The sequence below is a fragment of the Pseudorca crassidens genome, chromosome 6 (genome assembly GCF_039906515.1).
Source record: "Pseudorca crassidens isolate mPseCra1 chromosome 6, mPseCra1.hap1, whole genome shotgun sequence".
NCBI classification, from domain to species: Eukaryota; Metazoa; Chordata; class Mammalia; order Artiodactyla; family Delphinidae; genus Pseudorca; species Pseudorca crassidens.
This window is the reverse complement of record NC_090301.1, coordinates 127997034-128014102: the sequence shown is the minus strand read 5'-3', so window position 1 is coordinate 128014102 and position 17069 is coordinate 127997034. Positions and strand designations below refer to the sequence as shown.

Here is a 17069-nt window from a genome sequence, read left to right as displayed (position 1 = left end):
ACTTTCTCTGCTGTTGGGGTGGATTTGGCTTTCAGCTTTTAAACATGTATACGCTTTAAGGCGTCGTTAGCGGTCACAGTGGGCGATGAGCAGGCCGAGGCACACAGCGGTTCAGGACCCACCCCGTGTCCCAGGTTCCAGATTCAGGGGCACGTCCCTAGAGCGCTCTCCTGCCTTCCCACAGCCACACGCCACGCTGTCTTCCTCAGGAGAAAGGTAGCGACGTGTCTGACACTAAGCTGGGTGTGTGGGGGCCTGCTCGTGCAGGCCTACGGAGGACCTCACACAGACGCACCCGACCATCACTGTGCTGCCCCATTGTGTCGATGAGAAGGCTGCCGTTTGGAGTGGTACCGAACCTTGCCAAGGTCACGCAGAAGAATCCTGGTTTTGAATCCAGATTCTTCTAACGGTTTTCTTTGTTTTGGCAGCATAAGTACTTTTATTTATTTATTAAATTAATTTTTATTGGACTCTAGTTGATTTACAATGTTGTGTTAGTTTCTGCTGTACAGCAAACTGCAGATTTTTCTAATTTTTAATGCTTTTTTCCTTTGGCTGAGCCATGTGGCTTGTGGGATCTTAGTTCCCTGACCAGGGATTGAAGCTGGTCCCCGGCAATGAGAGCGCAGAGTCCTATCCACTGGACCACCAGGGAATTCCTTCTAACTTTTAGTGTTTAATACGAGGAGTATTTATTTTATTTTGCAGGTATTTATGTTTTCCAGATAAGTAATACATTCCTATGGTTCAACAATGAAAACTAAATGCAGAGACACCCTGTCACTTCCTCTCCCACTGCCTCCTCGCCCTCTTTCCCCACCTTTGCCTCTCATGCTTCTGGTCCCTTATGCATCCTTTCAGTTCTCTCAGCAGTATTGTATTATATCACTTCTGTAGCTTGTTTTTTCACTAAGCCGACTACTGAAGAGCTCTCTGTATAAGTAAGCAGAGCTTCTCTCTTTATTTTTAAAAGAAACTTAGTGTTCCACATGTGGACGTATCATGATTTTTTAAAATGTCTCCTATTGGTGGACACTTGTGTTGCCAGAAGCTTGCTACTCAGGTAATGCTGCGATGGCTACCCTCTACCTTTGTTCCTCTATGTGTGAGCACGCGTCTGCAGTGGTGATGTACCCGATGTGGTGGACACGTGAGCTGATTATCCCCGAATTGCTCTCACGTGGCTTCATTCCTCTCACTCCCACCAACAGCCAGGGACACTTGTCTCCTAGACTTGTGCTTAGGCCTTTGGGTCCCTGCCTGTAACGGCGAAGTGGTAACCTGATATGGTTTGAGCATTTTAAAATATGTTTCAGGTCTACTTGTACTACTTTTTAATGGGCTCTGTTAAAATGAAATGCTGTGGAAAAGAAACCTGTTCAGTTACTTCATCTTACCTGCTAACTGAGGCCATATGGGGTATTCTGAGTTATTTTGATGTTGTGAATCAGTGTCTTTCTTTACTTCCTTTATTTTTATCTTACTGTATCTCATTGTTACTCCTTGCATGAATTATTCTTTTTTTTGTCTAAGAAAGAATTTTCTTGCTGATATAAAGAAAATGTTTCCTTACGTTGTTGTCTGACAGGGATCATTGCAAGAGGTCATAGGATGGGGGTTAATAGGATGGAAATACTATGCCAATGTGATCGGTCCAATTCAGTGTGAAGGCCTTGCCAACCTGGGGGTCACACAGATCGCCTGTGCAGAGAAGCGCTTCTTGATCTTGTCGAGGAATGGCCGTGTGTACACGCAGGCCTACAACAGTGACACGCTGGTAGGTGCTGGGGCGGGTTGGTGGAGGGGCCCCTTTGCTGTGGGTGCTGTGGATCTTGTCTTTCTTTCTGTCGGTTGACTTCTGAAGATTTATAAGCACCTGCTCATTGTATATTATTAGTTGTGTTTAAAAATTTTAATTGTGATCATTATTGTCAAGATTTTGGGGGCAGAATTTCTCAGTTTTTAAGCTCAGGAACTCCTTACAGCGCCATTTATTGCCAGCTGTTATTCCCATTTGTAAACTGTAACGTCATTTCACTTTGGGGGCCAGGAAGGTAGTAACAAATGAGGCAGTCGTGGGGTTGGTGGCAGATTGGGCACGTTCCTGTTGAAGGAGCTCTTCACCTCTGAGCACGTGGAGGCCGCCCGCCTGGTGCTCTTCTGTTGGTGCTGGGCAGGGTGACTGGACAGGTGGCCTGGCAACCACCAGAGGCTCACGTTCTTTCAGTTCGAGAGGAGTTTGTCAACATAAGGTACAGGGTTGAGGCGAGTCATGCTGTTTTCTTTATCCTTGGACTGCTTACCAATTTTCTTCCTATTTTTACCTTTTTAGGCTCCACAGCTGGTCCAGGGTCTTGCCTCCAGAAACATTGTAAAAATTGCTGCCCATTCGGACGGTCACCACTACCTGGCCTTGGCAGCCACCGGAGAGGTGTATTCCTGGGGCTGTGGGGATGGTGGACGTCTAGGCCACGGGGACACAGTGTATGTACAGCCTATTCCTGTAACTGACACACTCTTGTGCTGCTGTAACCAAAATAGGGTGGAAAAGAAAAGTGTGGTGAGGTGTTTTGCAGCTGCTCAGACATGTAGGGCTAGGACGGAGAGGGCTGCCGAGGGGGATCGGCGCTCTGGTGGCCCTGGGCAGCCGTGCCCCCAGCACAGGGAGTGATGGCAGCTGGCCTTCGTGTTCCTCTCCCCCAGCTTTTGCTACTCCTGTTGTTAGCTGCCCACGCCGCACCCTCACCGTGGGGTTTCCTAAACCAAATCCCACGCTCTTCCTTCATTTACAGTCTCCACACATCTCTGTCAGATGAGGTCCTCATTTCCTTGAGCCATACTGTCGTTTTCCCAGCTAATAAAATCAAGAGTTTCCTAATACCTTATTTTGCGGAAGCTTTCGATTATCGTAAGAGACCAAGAAATAAAACAGAATGGTTGTTCTCAATGCGGGCTTGTGAAAAGAAAGAGTTCTGATGGCTGCCTCAGAATCAGAGGAGCCCTTTTGTATGTTGCCGTTGTGAGTGGAGCCTTAGGCTGAAATTGAAGATGCAGCCCCATTTCAAAGTGGTCAGAGCCGTGAGTAGGGAGTGGGCAGCAGCAGTCGAGAGGAGACTGCCCCGTTCTTACTGGGGTGGAGGTGGACATCCACCAGGAAGGATCCCAAACCGTGAAGAAAGAGTCATGCATACTGGGTGTTAGCATTCAGCAGACTTGATATTCCAGACTGGACAGTGTTGTAGGGGACTCAGACAAATGTGGTAAAATGATAGTGAAAAAAAGGAGTGATAAGTACAGAACTTAGAATTGTTACTCTCAGGTTAGCAGGGGGGCAGGATTAGCATGGAGCACACAGGATTTGAAAGGGTTGAGCTACAGGATGGAGGCATTAGTCTTTTTACTTTTTTTATGTTATATATAATTAGTATGCATAAAATATGTTGTAATAAAATAATACTCAGTTGAAGTTAAGTGCTGGGTTGACTAACTTGTCCATTACTCGAGGAGTTGAGGGAAGGAAAGGAGACCAGTACGAAGGGCAGGAGTTGCAGAGGAACTTTGGTGTGTGTGGTGGGGGTGTTGAGACTTGAGCTGAATGGAAGAAGGGGGAAGTGGTACCAGAGTAGAGTCATTGTCCCCCTTCCCGTGTGTGCCCCTGCCTCTGTGTTTGTTTATTTTGCAGAAAAGTGGGTCACAAAGTGAGCAAACTATGTCTTTGGAGAGGCTAGAGTGGGTGTTACCAATCACATCAGACATATTTTAGATTATAAGCATCGGGCATTTTGCTAATTTTGAAGGTGAAGAATCAACTAAGGAGACTCTTCTGCCCAGTTCATCCTTGCTGTTTCTGACTTTTCATTTGTAAAATATAGATTGCAGTGCGATTAGTAAACCTTGCTGCATCATTTCTTCTCATTTGTTTAACAAATACATATAAATTTCAACCATGTGTAAGGAGATTTACAAATTCATCAGCTTCCCTTACACAGTCTGTTGAGCTTCACAAGTGCCTGCAGCTGGGAGCCACCATAAATGAGGCACGGAGCAGTTCCATTACCCACTCCTATCCCCCTCCCCCTTTCTTTGGACCCTTTTGCAGCCAACCCCTGCTCCCCACTTCCAGCTCCTGGTGGCCACTGACCTGCCCTCTGCCACTTGGTAGTATTCTGTTTCTGGCTCTGTCAGTGAGCTTCATCTTTCCCTGTTGCTGAGTGCTGTCTGTGGATAGGCCACCGTTCAGACTACTGTGACCACAGCTGCCATGGACTTGATCACCTTTGTCTTTAACAGACACTGTTGTGATAGTCTGCTGGATGCCATGCTTGGCATTAGGTGCCCACTTAACAAAGAATCATGGAGGTGGTATGTGTTTGAATTCTGTATTTCTTAATTATTTCATAAGGCACCTGAAAGGTGAAAGTGTCTTTTGACGCTCTGATAGTTTATTCCCAGTAGTGTCACTAATAGGAAGGTCTCAGAAGGCCATTCACGTTTGTTCCTCTTCTCTCCACAGGCCTCTTGAGGAGCCTAAGGTGATCTCTGCCTTCTCAGGAAAGCAGGCCGGGAAGCATGTGGTGCACATTGCGTGTGGGAGCACATACAGCGCGGCCATCACTGCCGAGGGCGAGCTGTACACCTGGGGCCGGGGGAACTATGGGCGACTGGGCCACGGTATGTCTGCTCTGAGTCAGCTGGAGCATGCAGCATGAGGCTGCCTCTTCTGAGGGACTTGCAGTAACAGTGGTCCTATCTTTTTGAAGGCTCCAGTGAAGACGAGGCCATTCCGATGCTGGTAGCTGGGCTCAAAGGGCTGAAGGTCATTGACGTGGCATGTGGGAGTGGTGATGCTCAAACGCTGGCTGTGACGGAGAATGGTATGTGGGGCACTGCTGCCCTGGACAGGCTCTCAGGATGAGGAGGGCCGCTCTCCTAGAGGGAATGAGCTTTGGAGTCTTTCTTTTCTTTTTTTTTTTTTTGGGCTGTGCCACACGCCTTGTGGGATCATAGTTCCCTGACTAGGGGTTGAACCTGGGTCTCCTGCAGTTGAAGCGCAGAGTCCTAACCACTGGACCGCCAGGGAAGTCCCTGGAGTCTTTAAGTGTGCACCTCAGTGTCTTCAGGAGAGGTAGAGAAGTTATGGGACTTGTAACTTCTGTTACCCAGGGCCAGAGAGCTACCATCCTTCCTGGTTGGGCATTTTACTTTTTAACAGAGAAATGAAAATAAATGGAATAATTGACGTTTTAAGTCGTTTCTGATTATTGTGATTATATTTCCTAATGTTCAGCCACCCTTGATTCCCTGTGGTAAATCCTGCTTAGTCTTTGTGTATTCACAGTATGATACTTGTTTTTAATTTCAGTTTTATATTTGTGTTCATTACTGCGATTGTACTCATTTGACACTTTTTGAGGATACATTTATCAAGTTTGATGTTGATTCCTCCCCCTCCCCCCCCACCCAGCACTGCACGGCTTGTGGAATTTTAGTTCCCCCACCAGGGATTGAACCCGGGCCCTCAGCAGTGAGAGGGTGGAGTCCTAACCACTGGACTGCTAGGAATTCCCGATGTTGATTTCTTTTTTTATAAATTTATTTTATTTATATTTATTTTTGGCCGCGTTGGGTCTTTGTTGCTGCGCGCAGGCTCTCTCTAGTTGCGCCATGGGGGCTTCTCATTGTGGTGGCTTCTCTTGTTGCGGAGCACAGGCTCTAGGCACGCGGGCTCAGTAGTTATGGCTCGCGGGCTCTAGAGCGCAGGCTCAGTAGTTGTGGTACACGGGCTTAGTTGCTCCGTGGCATGTGGGATCTTCCCGGACCAGGGATCAAACCCCGTGTCCCCTGCATTGTGCCACCAGGGAAGCCCTTGATGTTGATTTTTTAAACTGTATTTGTCTTTCAGTATTGTGGGGGTTTGTCCTTCGAATCGTGGGGTCTGTCAGGATTAGCTGGGAGCCTCTCAGCCTTGCTCTCCCACAGAGAGCAACTTAATTTTATCCCCTTATGTAATATTTAATTAAATTACGCTAACAACTGTTACTGGGAATAAATACAATCGTACGTTTGGCTTGTGGTCAACACAGCAAGAGTGGTGTGCAGTGGGCCATGGGCCCAGTTGCTGTGTTTTATGGAAGCAGTGGAGCTTTCGCTCTGTGTTTAGTAATTAGTGGAAGCAGTATCATTGAGCCCAAACTAGCAAGGGTTAGGATTTTATTATTCATTCAGTTAAAACAAGAAGAAAACTCAGCTTTCCTTTTCTTAATTGCTTCTCTATCAACCTGAATAGAAACTAGATTTCATTTGGTCAGTAACCACCTGTGTAGTGTCAGCTATATACATTAGTGGTCTAGATTTTTGTGTGTTATTGGCTATATTGATTATTTGCAGACATTTAGAAGTTTTCTTTAGATGTACAGTTATTTTTACTCAAATAACTTGTATTTTTTAGGTCAGGTGTGGTCTTGGGGAGATGGTGACTATGGGAAATTGGGCAGAGGTGGTAGTGACGGCTGCAAAACACCAAAGCTGATTGAGAAGCTTCAAGACTTGGATGTTGTCAAAGTCCGATGTGGAAGTCAGTTTTCTGTTGCCTTGACAAAAGACGGCCAGGTTTATTCATGGGGGAAAGGTGACAACCAGAGACTTGGGCATGGAACAGAGGAACATGTTCGTTATCCCAAACTCTTGGAAGGATTGCAAGGTGAGTGCAAAATGTAAACTTTTAAAACCATCTGAGGCAGTTGTCTTTAGTAATCTTTTAAAGTTTGCAGGTATTTTTCTTTATCTGACATCTGTGAATGACTCATCATTAGAAGCTTTTATCCACATTTTGATAGGTATAGATAATAAGTGGAAAGTGGTTTGTCTGTATTAAAAAGTGACCTAGAATTATTTGCATCAAATTTAATTTGAAACTTTTAAATTTTACCGGTGTTGGAGAGTTCTTTTTTTTGTTTGTTTTTTTTTTATTGGAGAGTTCTTTTTTGTGGCAAGTACCCATTCATTACTCATTCAGCTGGCCTCAGTGAGATTAACTTCCGTTTGGTGAGGTCGTCTGCTTGCTATGGATATGCGTGGTGTTATGGGAGCACAGAGGGAGATCGGGTTGGGTCAGCCTGGAGTGGTCTTGTTTGAACTTATCCTTTATGGATGAATCTTCTTGTTTGGTTTCAAGGGTGTCCAGCATGCATTCTCAGCAGCTGGGAGGAATGGGAGCCAAGGCGTGTAGGTGTGCTTTACAGGTGCCTTGTAAAGTATGGGAGAGGTTGGTGATAAGTGTACCAGGTGGGGCCTGTAGTGCTTTATCTCTACACTACAGGGGGTGGGCAGGCTATTTTTTAATGGACCAGATTCTATGTGTAATTTTAGGTTTGAGGGCCTTGTGCTGTCTCTCCTAACTACTCAGTCCTGCTGTTGTAGCCCCAAAGCAGCCATAGACAATATGAAAACAAATGCGCCTGTGTTCCGATACACCTTTCTTCACAGAAACGGTCCTTGGGCTGCATTTGACACAAGGGATGAAGTTTGTTGGATTGCTGCGCTGGATTCTCCTTTATGTTTTTGCTTTTTTGTCAGGGGAGTTTGGAAGTGAGCCTTTTAATTGGGACTTGCGGGTTCCTTTCCCCAGCATTTTTATTTTAAAGCATGTTAACACTTCGGTGATTAGAAGTTTTGTGTGCTCCTCTGGTGTTTATTATTTTCTAAGCATCTGAGATAAGTTACAGAGTAATACAATTGGTTGTTTATTATGGAGATGTATTTGAATTTTATTTGCCTTCTTGTTTATATTCCTTTCATTTAGTGGAGGAAATCAACTTCCTCAGCAACATTAATTAGATACAGAGTTAGTGCACTGTGAGAGTATTTAAGTGACTGTTGATACATACAGTCATTTGGTAGTTCTTAAAATAGGCTCTTTGGATAGAATTGTTTCTCTTACTGTAGTAGAGTTCTTTCAGCTGAATTATTTTTTATGTTGACATGTCTGAAAACACCCCTTGTGTTGGTCATGTTAGATTTACTAATAAGCAAAAATACAGTACTTTGCTAACACTATTTAAATAGAAAAAATATATTTTACACTTACATCATTTAACTTTGGAGAGAAATAGATTTTGTTTTAGAAAACTTTCTCACTGAAGAGTGTATTTTGACTTTCACCAAGATAGACCCAGCCTGGGCCATAAAACACGCCTTAACAAATTTAAAAGAAGAGAAGTCAAACAGTGTCTCCTCTCAGACCACAAAGGAAATGACTAGAAATCAATAACAGAAAATTAGCTGGAAAATCCCAAAATACATAGAGATAAAACAGTATACTTCCAAATAACACATAGGTCAAAGAAGAAATCACAAGAGAAATTTTAAAATATTTTGAACTAAATGAAAATGGAAATACAGCTTTTCAAGATTTGTGGGATGCAGTGAAAGCTTAGACAGAAATTTATAACATCGAATGTATATATTAGAAAAGAAGAAAGATCTAAAATCAGTAATCTTTTTGTACAGCAAAGGAAGCCATCAGAGAAATGAAAAGACAACATATGAAATGGGAGGAAATATTTGTAGGTCATATATTTGATAAGGAGTTAATATCCAAAATATATAAAGAACTCGTACAACTCAACAGCAAAAAAACCCAAATGATCTGATTAAAAAATGGGCAGAGGATCTGAATAGTCATTTTTTCCAAAGAAGACATAACGATGGCCAACAGGTACATGAAAAGATGTTCAGCATCACTAATCATCAGTGAAATACATTTAAAAACAGTGAGATATCACCTCATACCTCTTAGAATGTCTGTTATCAAAAAGACAAGAAATAACAAGAGTTGGCAAGGATGTAGAGAAAAGGGAACCTTTGTGCACTGTTGGTGGGACTGTAAATTGGTGGAGCCACTCTGGAAGACAGTATGGAGGGTCCTCAAAAAATAAAAATAGAAATACCGTGTGATCCAGACATTCCAATTCTGGGTATCAGAAACACTAACTTGAAAAATTATCTGCATCCCCATGTTCATTGCAGCATCATTCACAATAGCTAAGACATGGATACAACCAAATTGTCCGTTGATGGATGGCATATAAAGAAAATGCATATGCACACACAGACACACACACACACACACACACTCAGACACTATGAAAGGCTGGTTCAATGTTAAAAAAAATCAGTTAATGTAATCCATCAAATTGACAGATGAAAGAAGAAAAATCACATGATCATATCAATAGGTGCAGACAAAGCTTTTGACAAAATCCAGCACCCATTCATGATTAAAAAAAACTTGCAGTAAACTAGGAGTAAAGGAGACTTCCTCAACTTGATAAAGACAATCTATAAAAATCCTACAGCTAATGTCATACTTAATGGTGAGAAACTCAAAGCCTTTCCACTAAGATCAGATACAAGGAAAGGATGTCCCGTCTCACCATTCCTTTTCAAAATTATATTGGAAATTTTAGCTAATACAGTAAGACAAGAAAAGGAAATAAAAGCTATACAGATTGAGAAGGAAGAAATAAAACTGTCTTTGTTCACAAATGACATGATTGTTTATGTGGAAAATTTGAAAGAATTGACCCAAAAACCCTCCTGGAACTAACAAGGTTGCAAGATGGTTGCAAGATGGTTAATATGCCAAAGTTAATTGTTTTCTTATATACAAGCAGCAAAAAAATGGAATTGAAATTAAATACACAATACCATTTGTATTAGCATCCAAAGAATGAAATACATAGGTATAAGTCTAACAAAATATGTGTGAGATCTATATGAGGAAAACTACAAAACTGATGAATGAAATCAAAGAACTTTATAAATGGAAAGATATTCTATGTTCATTGATAGGAATACTGAATATTGCCAAGATGTCAGTTCTTTCCAACTTGATCAATAGATTCAATGCAATCCCAATCAAAATCCCAGCAATTTATTTTATGGATATCAAAAAACTGAGTCTAATGTTTGTGTGGAGAGGTGAAAGACCCAGAATAACCAACACAATATTAAAGGAGAAGAATGAGTGGGAAGACTGATACTGCCCAACTTCAAGACTTAACTGTAAAGCTACAGTGATCAGGACAGTATGGTATTGGCTAAAGTATGAACTAATAGATCATTGGAACAGAAGAGGGAGCTCGGAAATAGATCCACATAAATGTACTTAACTGATCTTTGACCAGAGGAGCAAAGGCAATACAATGGAGCAGAGATCGTCATTTCAACAAATGATGTTGGAACAACTGGACAGCCATGTGTAAAAAAATTAATAATGGGAGGCTAAACATCTGTTGGGGTAGGGAGTATATGGGAAATCTCTGCCTTCTCCTCAGTTTTACTGTGAGCCTAAAACTGCTCTAAAAACACAAGAGTCTTTTTTAAAAAGAGTGCACTTGGTTATACATTGGGACAGGAGAATATGATCTAGTAGTTAATTAAAAGTACACTTGTCTTTTTCTGAATGAAAATCTGAATGGATGAGAAAAATGAACAGATCCTTTTCATACCCTAGAATTATTTTATTTGCAGGCTGTAGGGCTTAATAAGTTGTAGCTAGTAAAACACAACAGGGGTTTTAGTAATGTACACAAGGCAGATGAATTGTGAATAATATTAAAGCAATGAATTATCCTTTAGAAGTTGACATTAAATGCCTTCTGACCTGAGTGGCCTAAAGTAAATATCTTTATTGCAACAGAAGTCATAGGCGTGAACCTGTATCTGCATCCCTCTTTCCTCCCAGGGAAGAAGGTGATTGATGTAGCTGCAGGCTCCACCCACTGCCTGGCCCTGACTGAGGACAGTGAGGTCCACAGCTGGGGGAGCAATGACCAGTGCCAGCACTTTGACACCTTGCGTGTGACCAAGCCAGAACCTGCTGCGCTGCCAGGACTGGATACCAAACACATAGTTGGGATTGCCTGCGGACCTGCCCAGGTACTGAGTAGATGGCTTGGCATTTTGTAGAATTTTGGTTTCCCAGTGTTCATTGCTAGTATGTAGAAGTACCATTGACTTGTGTGTTTAGTCCTTATATCCTGTAGTTGTACTAAACTCATTTATTAGTTCTAGGAGCTTCGCTGTGATTCCTTGCGGTTTTCTTCAGAAACAGTTCTGTTGTCTGGACATAGAGACAGTTTTATTTTACAATACGTATGCCTTTTCTTTCTTTTCCTTGCCTTATTGCACTGGCCAGGACTTCCAATATGATGTTGAGTAAGAGCAGGGAGGGGGTGCATCCTTGTCTTGTTCCTGATTGTAGGGGGAAGGCATTCAGTCTTTCACCATTAACTGTGATGTTAGCTGTATGTTTTTTTGTTTGTTTGTTTTTGGTAGATGCCTTATTAAATTAAGGACGTTTCCTTTAACTCCTACTTTTTTCAAGTTTTTCTTTTTTTAAAATCCTGAGTGATGTTAAACTTTGTCAGATGCTTTTTATTCTCACATGATATGATTACGTTTTCCTTCTTTAGTCTGCTTATATAGTGGAATACATTGACTGATTTTCAAATATTGACCAAACCTTGTATTTTTGAGATAATCCCCACCTGGTCATGGTGTATTATTCTTTTTTTATATTGTGGGATTTGATTTGCTTAATACATTGTTGAGGATTTTTCTGTCAGGACTCTTCAGAGATACTAGTTTGTGGTTTTTTTAGTGCTTTCTTGTCTGACTTTTTATCCGGATAAAACTGGCCTCATAAAAAGTGTAGGCAAGTGTTCCATCCTCTTCTATTTTCTGGAATGAGTTGTGTAGAATTAGTGTCATTTCTTCTTTAAATGCTTTTCTATGAATCCATAGGAGCCTGGGGATTTCTTTCTCAAAAGATTTTTAACCACAAATTCAATTTCTTTAATATAGAATTATTCAGAGTGTTTCCTCTTGGGTGAGTGTTCCTGGTTTGTGGCACTCAAGGTATTGTTCAATTTCATCTAAGTTACCCAGTTTTTATGTATAAAGTTTTCCTTATTAGTGTTCTCTTATTGACCTTTTGAAGTCTTTGGGTCTGCAGTGATATCCCTTCTTTCATTCCTGATATGGGTAATTTGAGTCTTTTCTCTTTGCCAGTTTTGCTAGATGTTTATCCATTTTGTTGCTCTCTTCAAAGAACTAGCTTTTGGTTTCATTAATTTTCCCCTTGTTCTTTTGCTTTCAATTTCATTGGTTTCTCCTCTTGTCCCTTTTTTCATTCTTCAGCTTGCTTGGCATCACTTTACTGTTTTCTTAGTTTCTTCAAGAGGAAGCTTAGGTTGTTGACTTTAGACATTTCTTCTTTTGTAATAGATAAGTGCTTGATGCTATAAATTTTCCTCTAAGCAGTGCTTTAATTGCACCCACAAATCTTGATTATTTTCATTTTTGTTCAGTTCAAAATATTTTCTGATTTCCTTTGTGGATTGCTCTTTGACCTATGGATTAAGTGTGTTGTTTAGTTTCAAAGTGTTTGGAGATCATTCTGTTATCTTTTTGTTACTGGTTTCTAGTTTAATTCCACTGTGGTTAGAGAATAAACTCTATATGATTTCAATTCTTATAGATTTGAGGTTTGTTTTATATCTCAGAATGAGGTTTGTTTTATATATCAGGCTGTGTTCTCTTAGTGAATGTTCTGCATGTGTGCTTAAAAAGAGTATTTTGCTGTTGATATATTTTGCCATTATTGGGTGAAGTGTTCTATAAATGTCAATGAGATCTAGTTCATTGATGGTATTATTCAGTTTTTCTAGATCCTTGCTGATTTTCTGTCTGTTTGTTCTGTCTTCCTTTGGGGAGGGTGGTGTTGGTATCTCCAAGAATAATTGTGGATTTGTCCATTTCTCTTTTTGGTTCTGTCAGTTTTTTTTTTTTTTTTAATGCTTTTGATCATTAAAAAAATTAGGGTAAAACATACAGTGATGTTAAGTATATTCACAGCATTGTGTTACCATCACTACTATCCATCTCCAGAACCTTTTCATCATCTCAAACAGAAACTCTGTACCCATTAAACAGTAACTCTCCATTTCTCCTCCCCTAGCCCCTGGTGACCTGAAATTTACTTTCTGTCTCTATGAATTTGTCTATTCAAGGTATCTCATATAAGTGGAATCACATAATATTTGACCATTTGTGTCTGGCTTATTTCACTTAGCATAATATTTTCAACATTGATTCATGTTGTAGCATGTATCAGAATTTTTTTTTTAAGGCTTAATAATAAAAATATGTAACTCCCACATTTTGTTCATCCATTCCTCCTTCAGTGGACACATGGGTTGTTTATCTCTTGGCTATTGTGAATAATACAGCTATGAATATTAGTGTAGAAGTATCTGTTTGAGTCCCTGCTTTCGGTTTTTTTCAGTATATATCTAGGATTGGAATTGCTGGATCATTATGATAACTCTGTTTAAATCTTTGTGGAACTGCCTTACTGTTTTTCCACAACAGCTGCATGATTTTTACATTCCCACCAGATACACACAAGGGTTTCAATTTTTCCACATCCTTGTCAACACTGGTTATTTTCCTTTTTCTTGTTTTTTTTAAGGCCATCCCAGTGGGTATGAAGTGGTATCACATTGTGGTTTTGATTTGCACTTCCCAAATGGGAAAGATGTTGAGTATCTTTTCATGTGCTTGTGTGTCTTTTTTGGAGAAATGTATTCAAGTTCTTTGCCCATTTTTGAATTAGATTTTTTTTTTTTTGAGTTGTAACAGTTCTTGTTATATTGTGGGTATTAATCCCTTATCAGGTATATGATTTACAACTGTTTTTGATTTACAACTGTTTTTACACATACATAAGGGTATGTGTTTCTTCCATAGAGTTTTGCTTGGTCATCTTGTTCTGAGTGGTCCATTGGCCTCCGTGTCCCTTTTGTGGTGGACATCTGCTCAATGACTTTTGAGCAGTTAGACCTCCTACTACGGCAAGTGAGTGAGGGGATGGATGGCACTGCTGACTGGCCCCCACCCCAAGAGAAAGAGTGTATGGCTGTGGCAACACTGAATCTTCTGCGACTTCAGGTATTTTCCTTTCCCTCATTTTGTAAGTGTCTTATGCGTTTGTAATGATGTTTATGCATATTAAAGGGTATGGGGTTTAGCCTGTTGAATAAACTGCTAATGAAAATTTTAAAGTGTTTTAAAGTCAGATTATGATGGAGTGTAATGTGTATGAGGCTTAAAAAATTCAGTCTAGTTATTTTGTGCTTACCCTGGAAGTCAGTATCTGCATGCAGGTAAGAGCATATATGGACTGCGTTATTACTGCTAAATTCAGCTTGTTGGCATTCATCAGGGAGTCGGTCTTGAATTTCCTGTTGCTGTGTGTGGAGAGGTGACTGGGTGAGACGGTAGGTGACTGGGTGAGACGGTAGGTGACTGGGAGATCAGCTGGAGGTGGTCGCCAGCCTCTCCTCTGGACTGAGAGGGGAGCCCCATTCAGGAAGCTCTGTGTCCTCCACGGGTACCTCCGCTTCCTCAGGGGGAAGGTTAAGTTTAAATGTCAGAAGAAGAAAAGCTACAAAAATTTTTTTTCCAAGTAGAACTGTAGCTAAAATCTTTGATCGTCGTGTTTTTCTTTGTCATAAAACCCTGTGACTTAATGTTAAGAGAACAGTTTTTCTCACCAAAGTAATTTTCCCCCTTTATAATGTGAGGGTTGCTGTGTGACCCATCATGTACCCCTTCTGTTCCCTCCACTTTTTTGTCTTGGCTTCCAGAAAGCACAGAACTGAATGTAATGTTTAGTTGCAAAATGGAATTAGCAGAAATTTGGAGAGTATCTCCCTTCGCCAGAAGTCTTCTGTAGGAACTCATTTAGCAGGGCATCTGTGGTGTAGTATCCTAGTCATGGATCCGCCCAGTTTTTTGTTGCTTCCCATGGTCTCCTAGTGACATTGCTGCTCTGGTCGGTGCTGTGGAGAAAGACCCTGTACATGTTCTAGGCTCTATTTCATTTGGTCCATATTTGCCTCATGCCATCTGTTTTTCCACTGCTTTGTTCTGTCTGTCGAGGTCTTTGTTTTAGTTGTGTCTTTTAAAAAATTGACTCATAAAGCTCAGTTCTTAAAAAGAATACAACTTGAGAGTCTTTATTCACTATGTGGATTTAATCTTTTACAATTATTGTGATTACTAATGTATTTGAATTCAGTCTTGGCGTAAGTTTGTTCATCATTTTAGTATCTTTTGAACAAATTTCTAAAAAAGTTTTTTCCTTTCAAATCCCTTTAATTGTTCCTAAGTTTTGAAATTTTGATTTCTGGACATTAATCATGTTACAAAAAAATTAAATATTTGTTAATTCCACAGTGTTAAGTTAATCAGTACTTCTCTTCCTGAAAAATATAGGGGTTATAGGGTGCATTAAACCTAAACTCCCCTTTCTATCTTCAGTATTTGAATTGTTCAATAGTCTGTTGTTACATTGACTCCAAGGCACACTGTTTTTTTGTGTGTGCTGCTAAAAAGAAAAGCGCTCCAAATTGCAATGTGTAAGATACATTCTGATTTTAGAGTTAAGATGTGAAAGAAAATACCTCTTAGGATTGGTGAAATGTAGTAATTATTTTTAAACTTTCCTTCAATTATTATCATAATCATTTTTTAAGAGGACATACTCAGGCATATAGTCCTTTTTTTTTTTTATTTTTTTTAAACCAATTTGTTTTGTCATTGTTACTTACATCACCTCCCTCCTGGGTACCTCCTTCAGTAAATTTCTTCCTTAAGGTCTGTGAGTTACAACCTCTGAAAACTTGGGTCCCTTTAACACCTCTTAAGATAATTTAATGGGGCTTAGCTCTTTAGGTTGTATGTAATTTTATAAGCACTTTGAAGATGTTCTGCCGTCTTTTGACCTTTATTTTTGCCAATGAGAAATCTTTTTTTTTTTTTTTTTTTTTTTTTTTTGCGGTACGCGGGCCTCTCACTGTTGTGGACTCTCCCGCTGCGGAGCACAGGCTGTGGACGCGCAGGCCCAGCGGCCATGGCTCACGGGCCCAGCCGCTCTGCGGCATGTGGGATCCTCCCGGACTGGGGCACGAACCTGTGTCCCCTGCATTGGCAGGTGGACTCTCAACCACTGTGCCACCAGGAAAGCCTGAGAAATCTTATATTAGTGCAATTGTTGTTTCTTTGTAGCTAATTTGTCTTTCTCTTTGGTAGCCTTTTAGGTTTTTGTCTTTGTTTTATATTTTAATACATTGTATCTAGGTCAGGATTTATTCTTGTATATATAATTTGAGATTATGATTCTTGTTCAATCTGAGATTACTTACCTTTGTTAAGTTTTGAAAAGTCTTCACTATTTACCATTGGAATTGCTCTCTTCTTTTTTTCTACCTTTCCCCTTGGAAAAGTCCTACTAAATGCATGTTGAACTTTCTCATTTTATTTTCCCAAGTATCACAACTTCTTTGATATTTTAAAATCTGTTTATCCTTTTTAATGCTCACTTTTTAATCTTTCTGTTCTGCTTTCTGGGTGGTTTACTCAGCACTCTTCTTTCAATTCACGAATCATTTAGCTGAATGTTCCATATTGTTGAATTGTCTGTTTATTTAAAAAATTTATGTGAGCACTGCTTTACACATATTGATTGAATCATCAAATCCCCTTACCAGCCCTCTGGGAGGTGGGACCCTCCATCTGTATTGAACAGCTGGGGAGGCACGAAGTTCAGGAATGTTGCCCAGGTTGGGTACCCAGTGCACAAAGGTTTAGGGCTGGAACCTGGGGCCCAGGCTCTTCACTCCTCTGCCTTGAGGTGTTTATTCCTGTAGCTGTTTTTTTCATTTTCAGAATTTATATTTTTGGTGTTTTCCAGGGCTTTCATTTGCTCATTATATTCTCATCTTCTGGCTTCTGTTCCTTCCTTGATCTCTAAGAACATTTACTTATTTTATGGATTCATTCCAGTTTTTTAAATTGCTAAAATCTGTTGGGACATGCGTTTTGCCTCTTACCCTGTCTGTGACACTTCTTTGTGGTGACCTAGTATGGCTTGTCCTTTTTGACTATGAGGCCACCCTTAGGGGAGGGTTTGTGGAGTGTCCCTTTGCCCTTGGCTG

The 17069-nt window shown here is 40.6% G+C and overlaps 1 protein-coding gene across 6 annotated transcripts in view; it reads left to right on the top strand.

Moving 5' to 3' along the window:
* The window catches only part of HERC2 (HECT and RLD domain containing E3 ubiquitin protein ligase 2), a 228097-nt gene that overhangs the window by 47501 nt on the left and 163527 nt on the right, over positions 1 to 17069 (top strand). For 5 of the 6 annotated variants that reach the window (XM_067742325.1, XM_067742323.1, XM_067742327.1 and 2 more), the window contains 7 exons: positions 1592 to 1780; positions 2336 to 2487; positions 4517 to 4674; positions 4764 to 4877; positions 6452 to 6703; positions 10751 to 10944; positions 13819 to 14019. In XM_067742325.1, coding sequence (XP_067598426.1) covers positions 1592 to 1780; positions 2336 to 2487; positions 4517 to 4674; positions 4764 to 4877; positions 6452 to 6703; positions 10751 to 10944; positions 13819 to 14019 — 1260 coding nt within the window. The remainder of the gene's footprint in view (positions 1 to 1591; positions 1781 to 2335; positions 2488 to 4516; positions 4675 to 4763; positions 4878 to 6451; positions 6704 to 10750; positions 10945 to 13818; positions 14020 to 17069) is intronic. The other variant, XM_067742326.1, reaches the window with a different exon arrangement.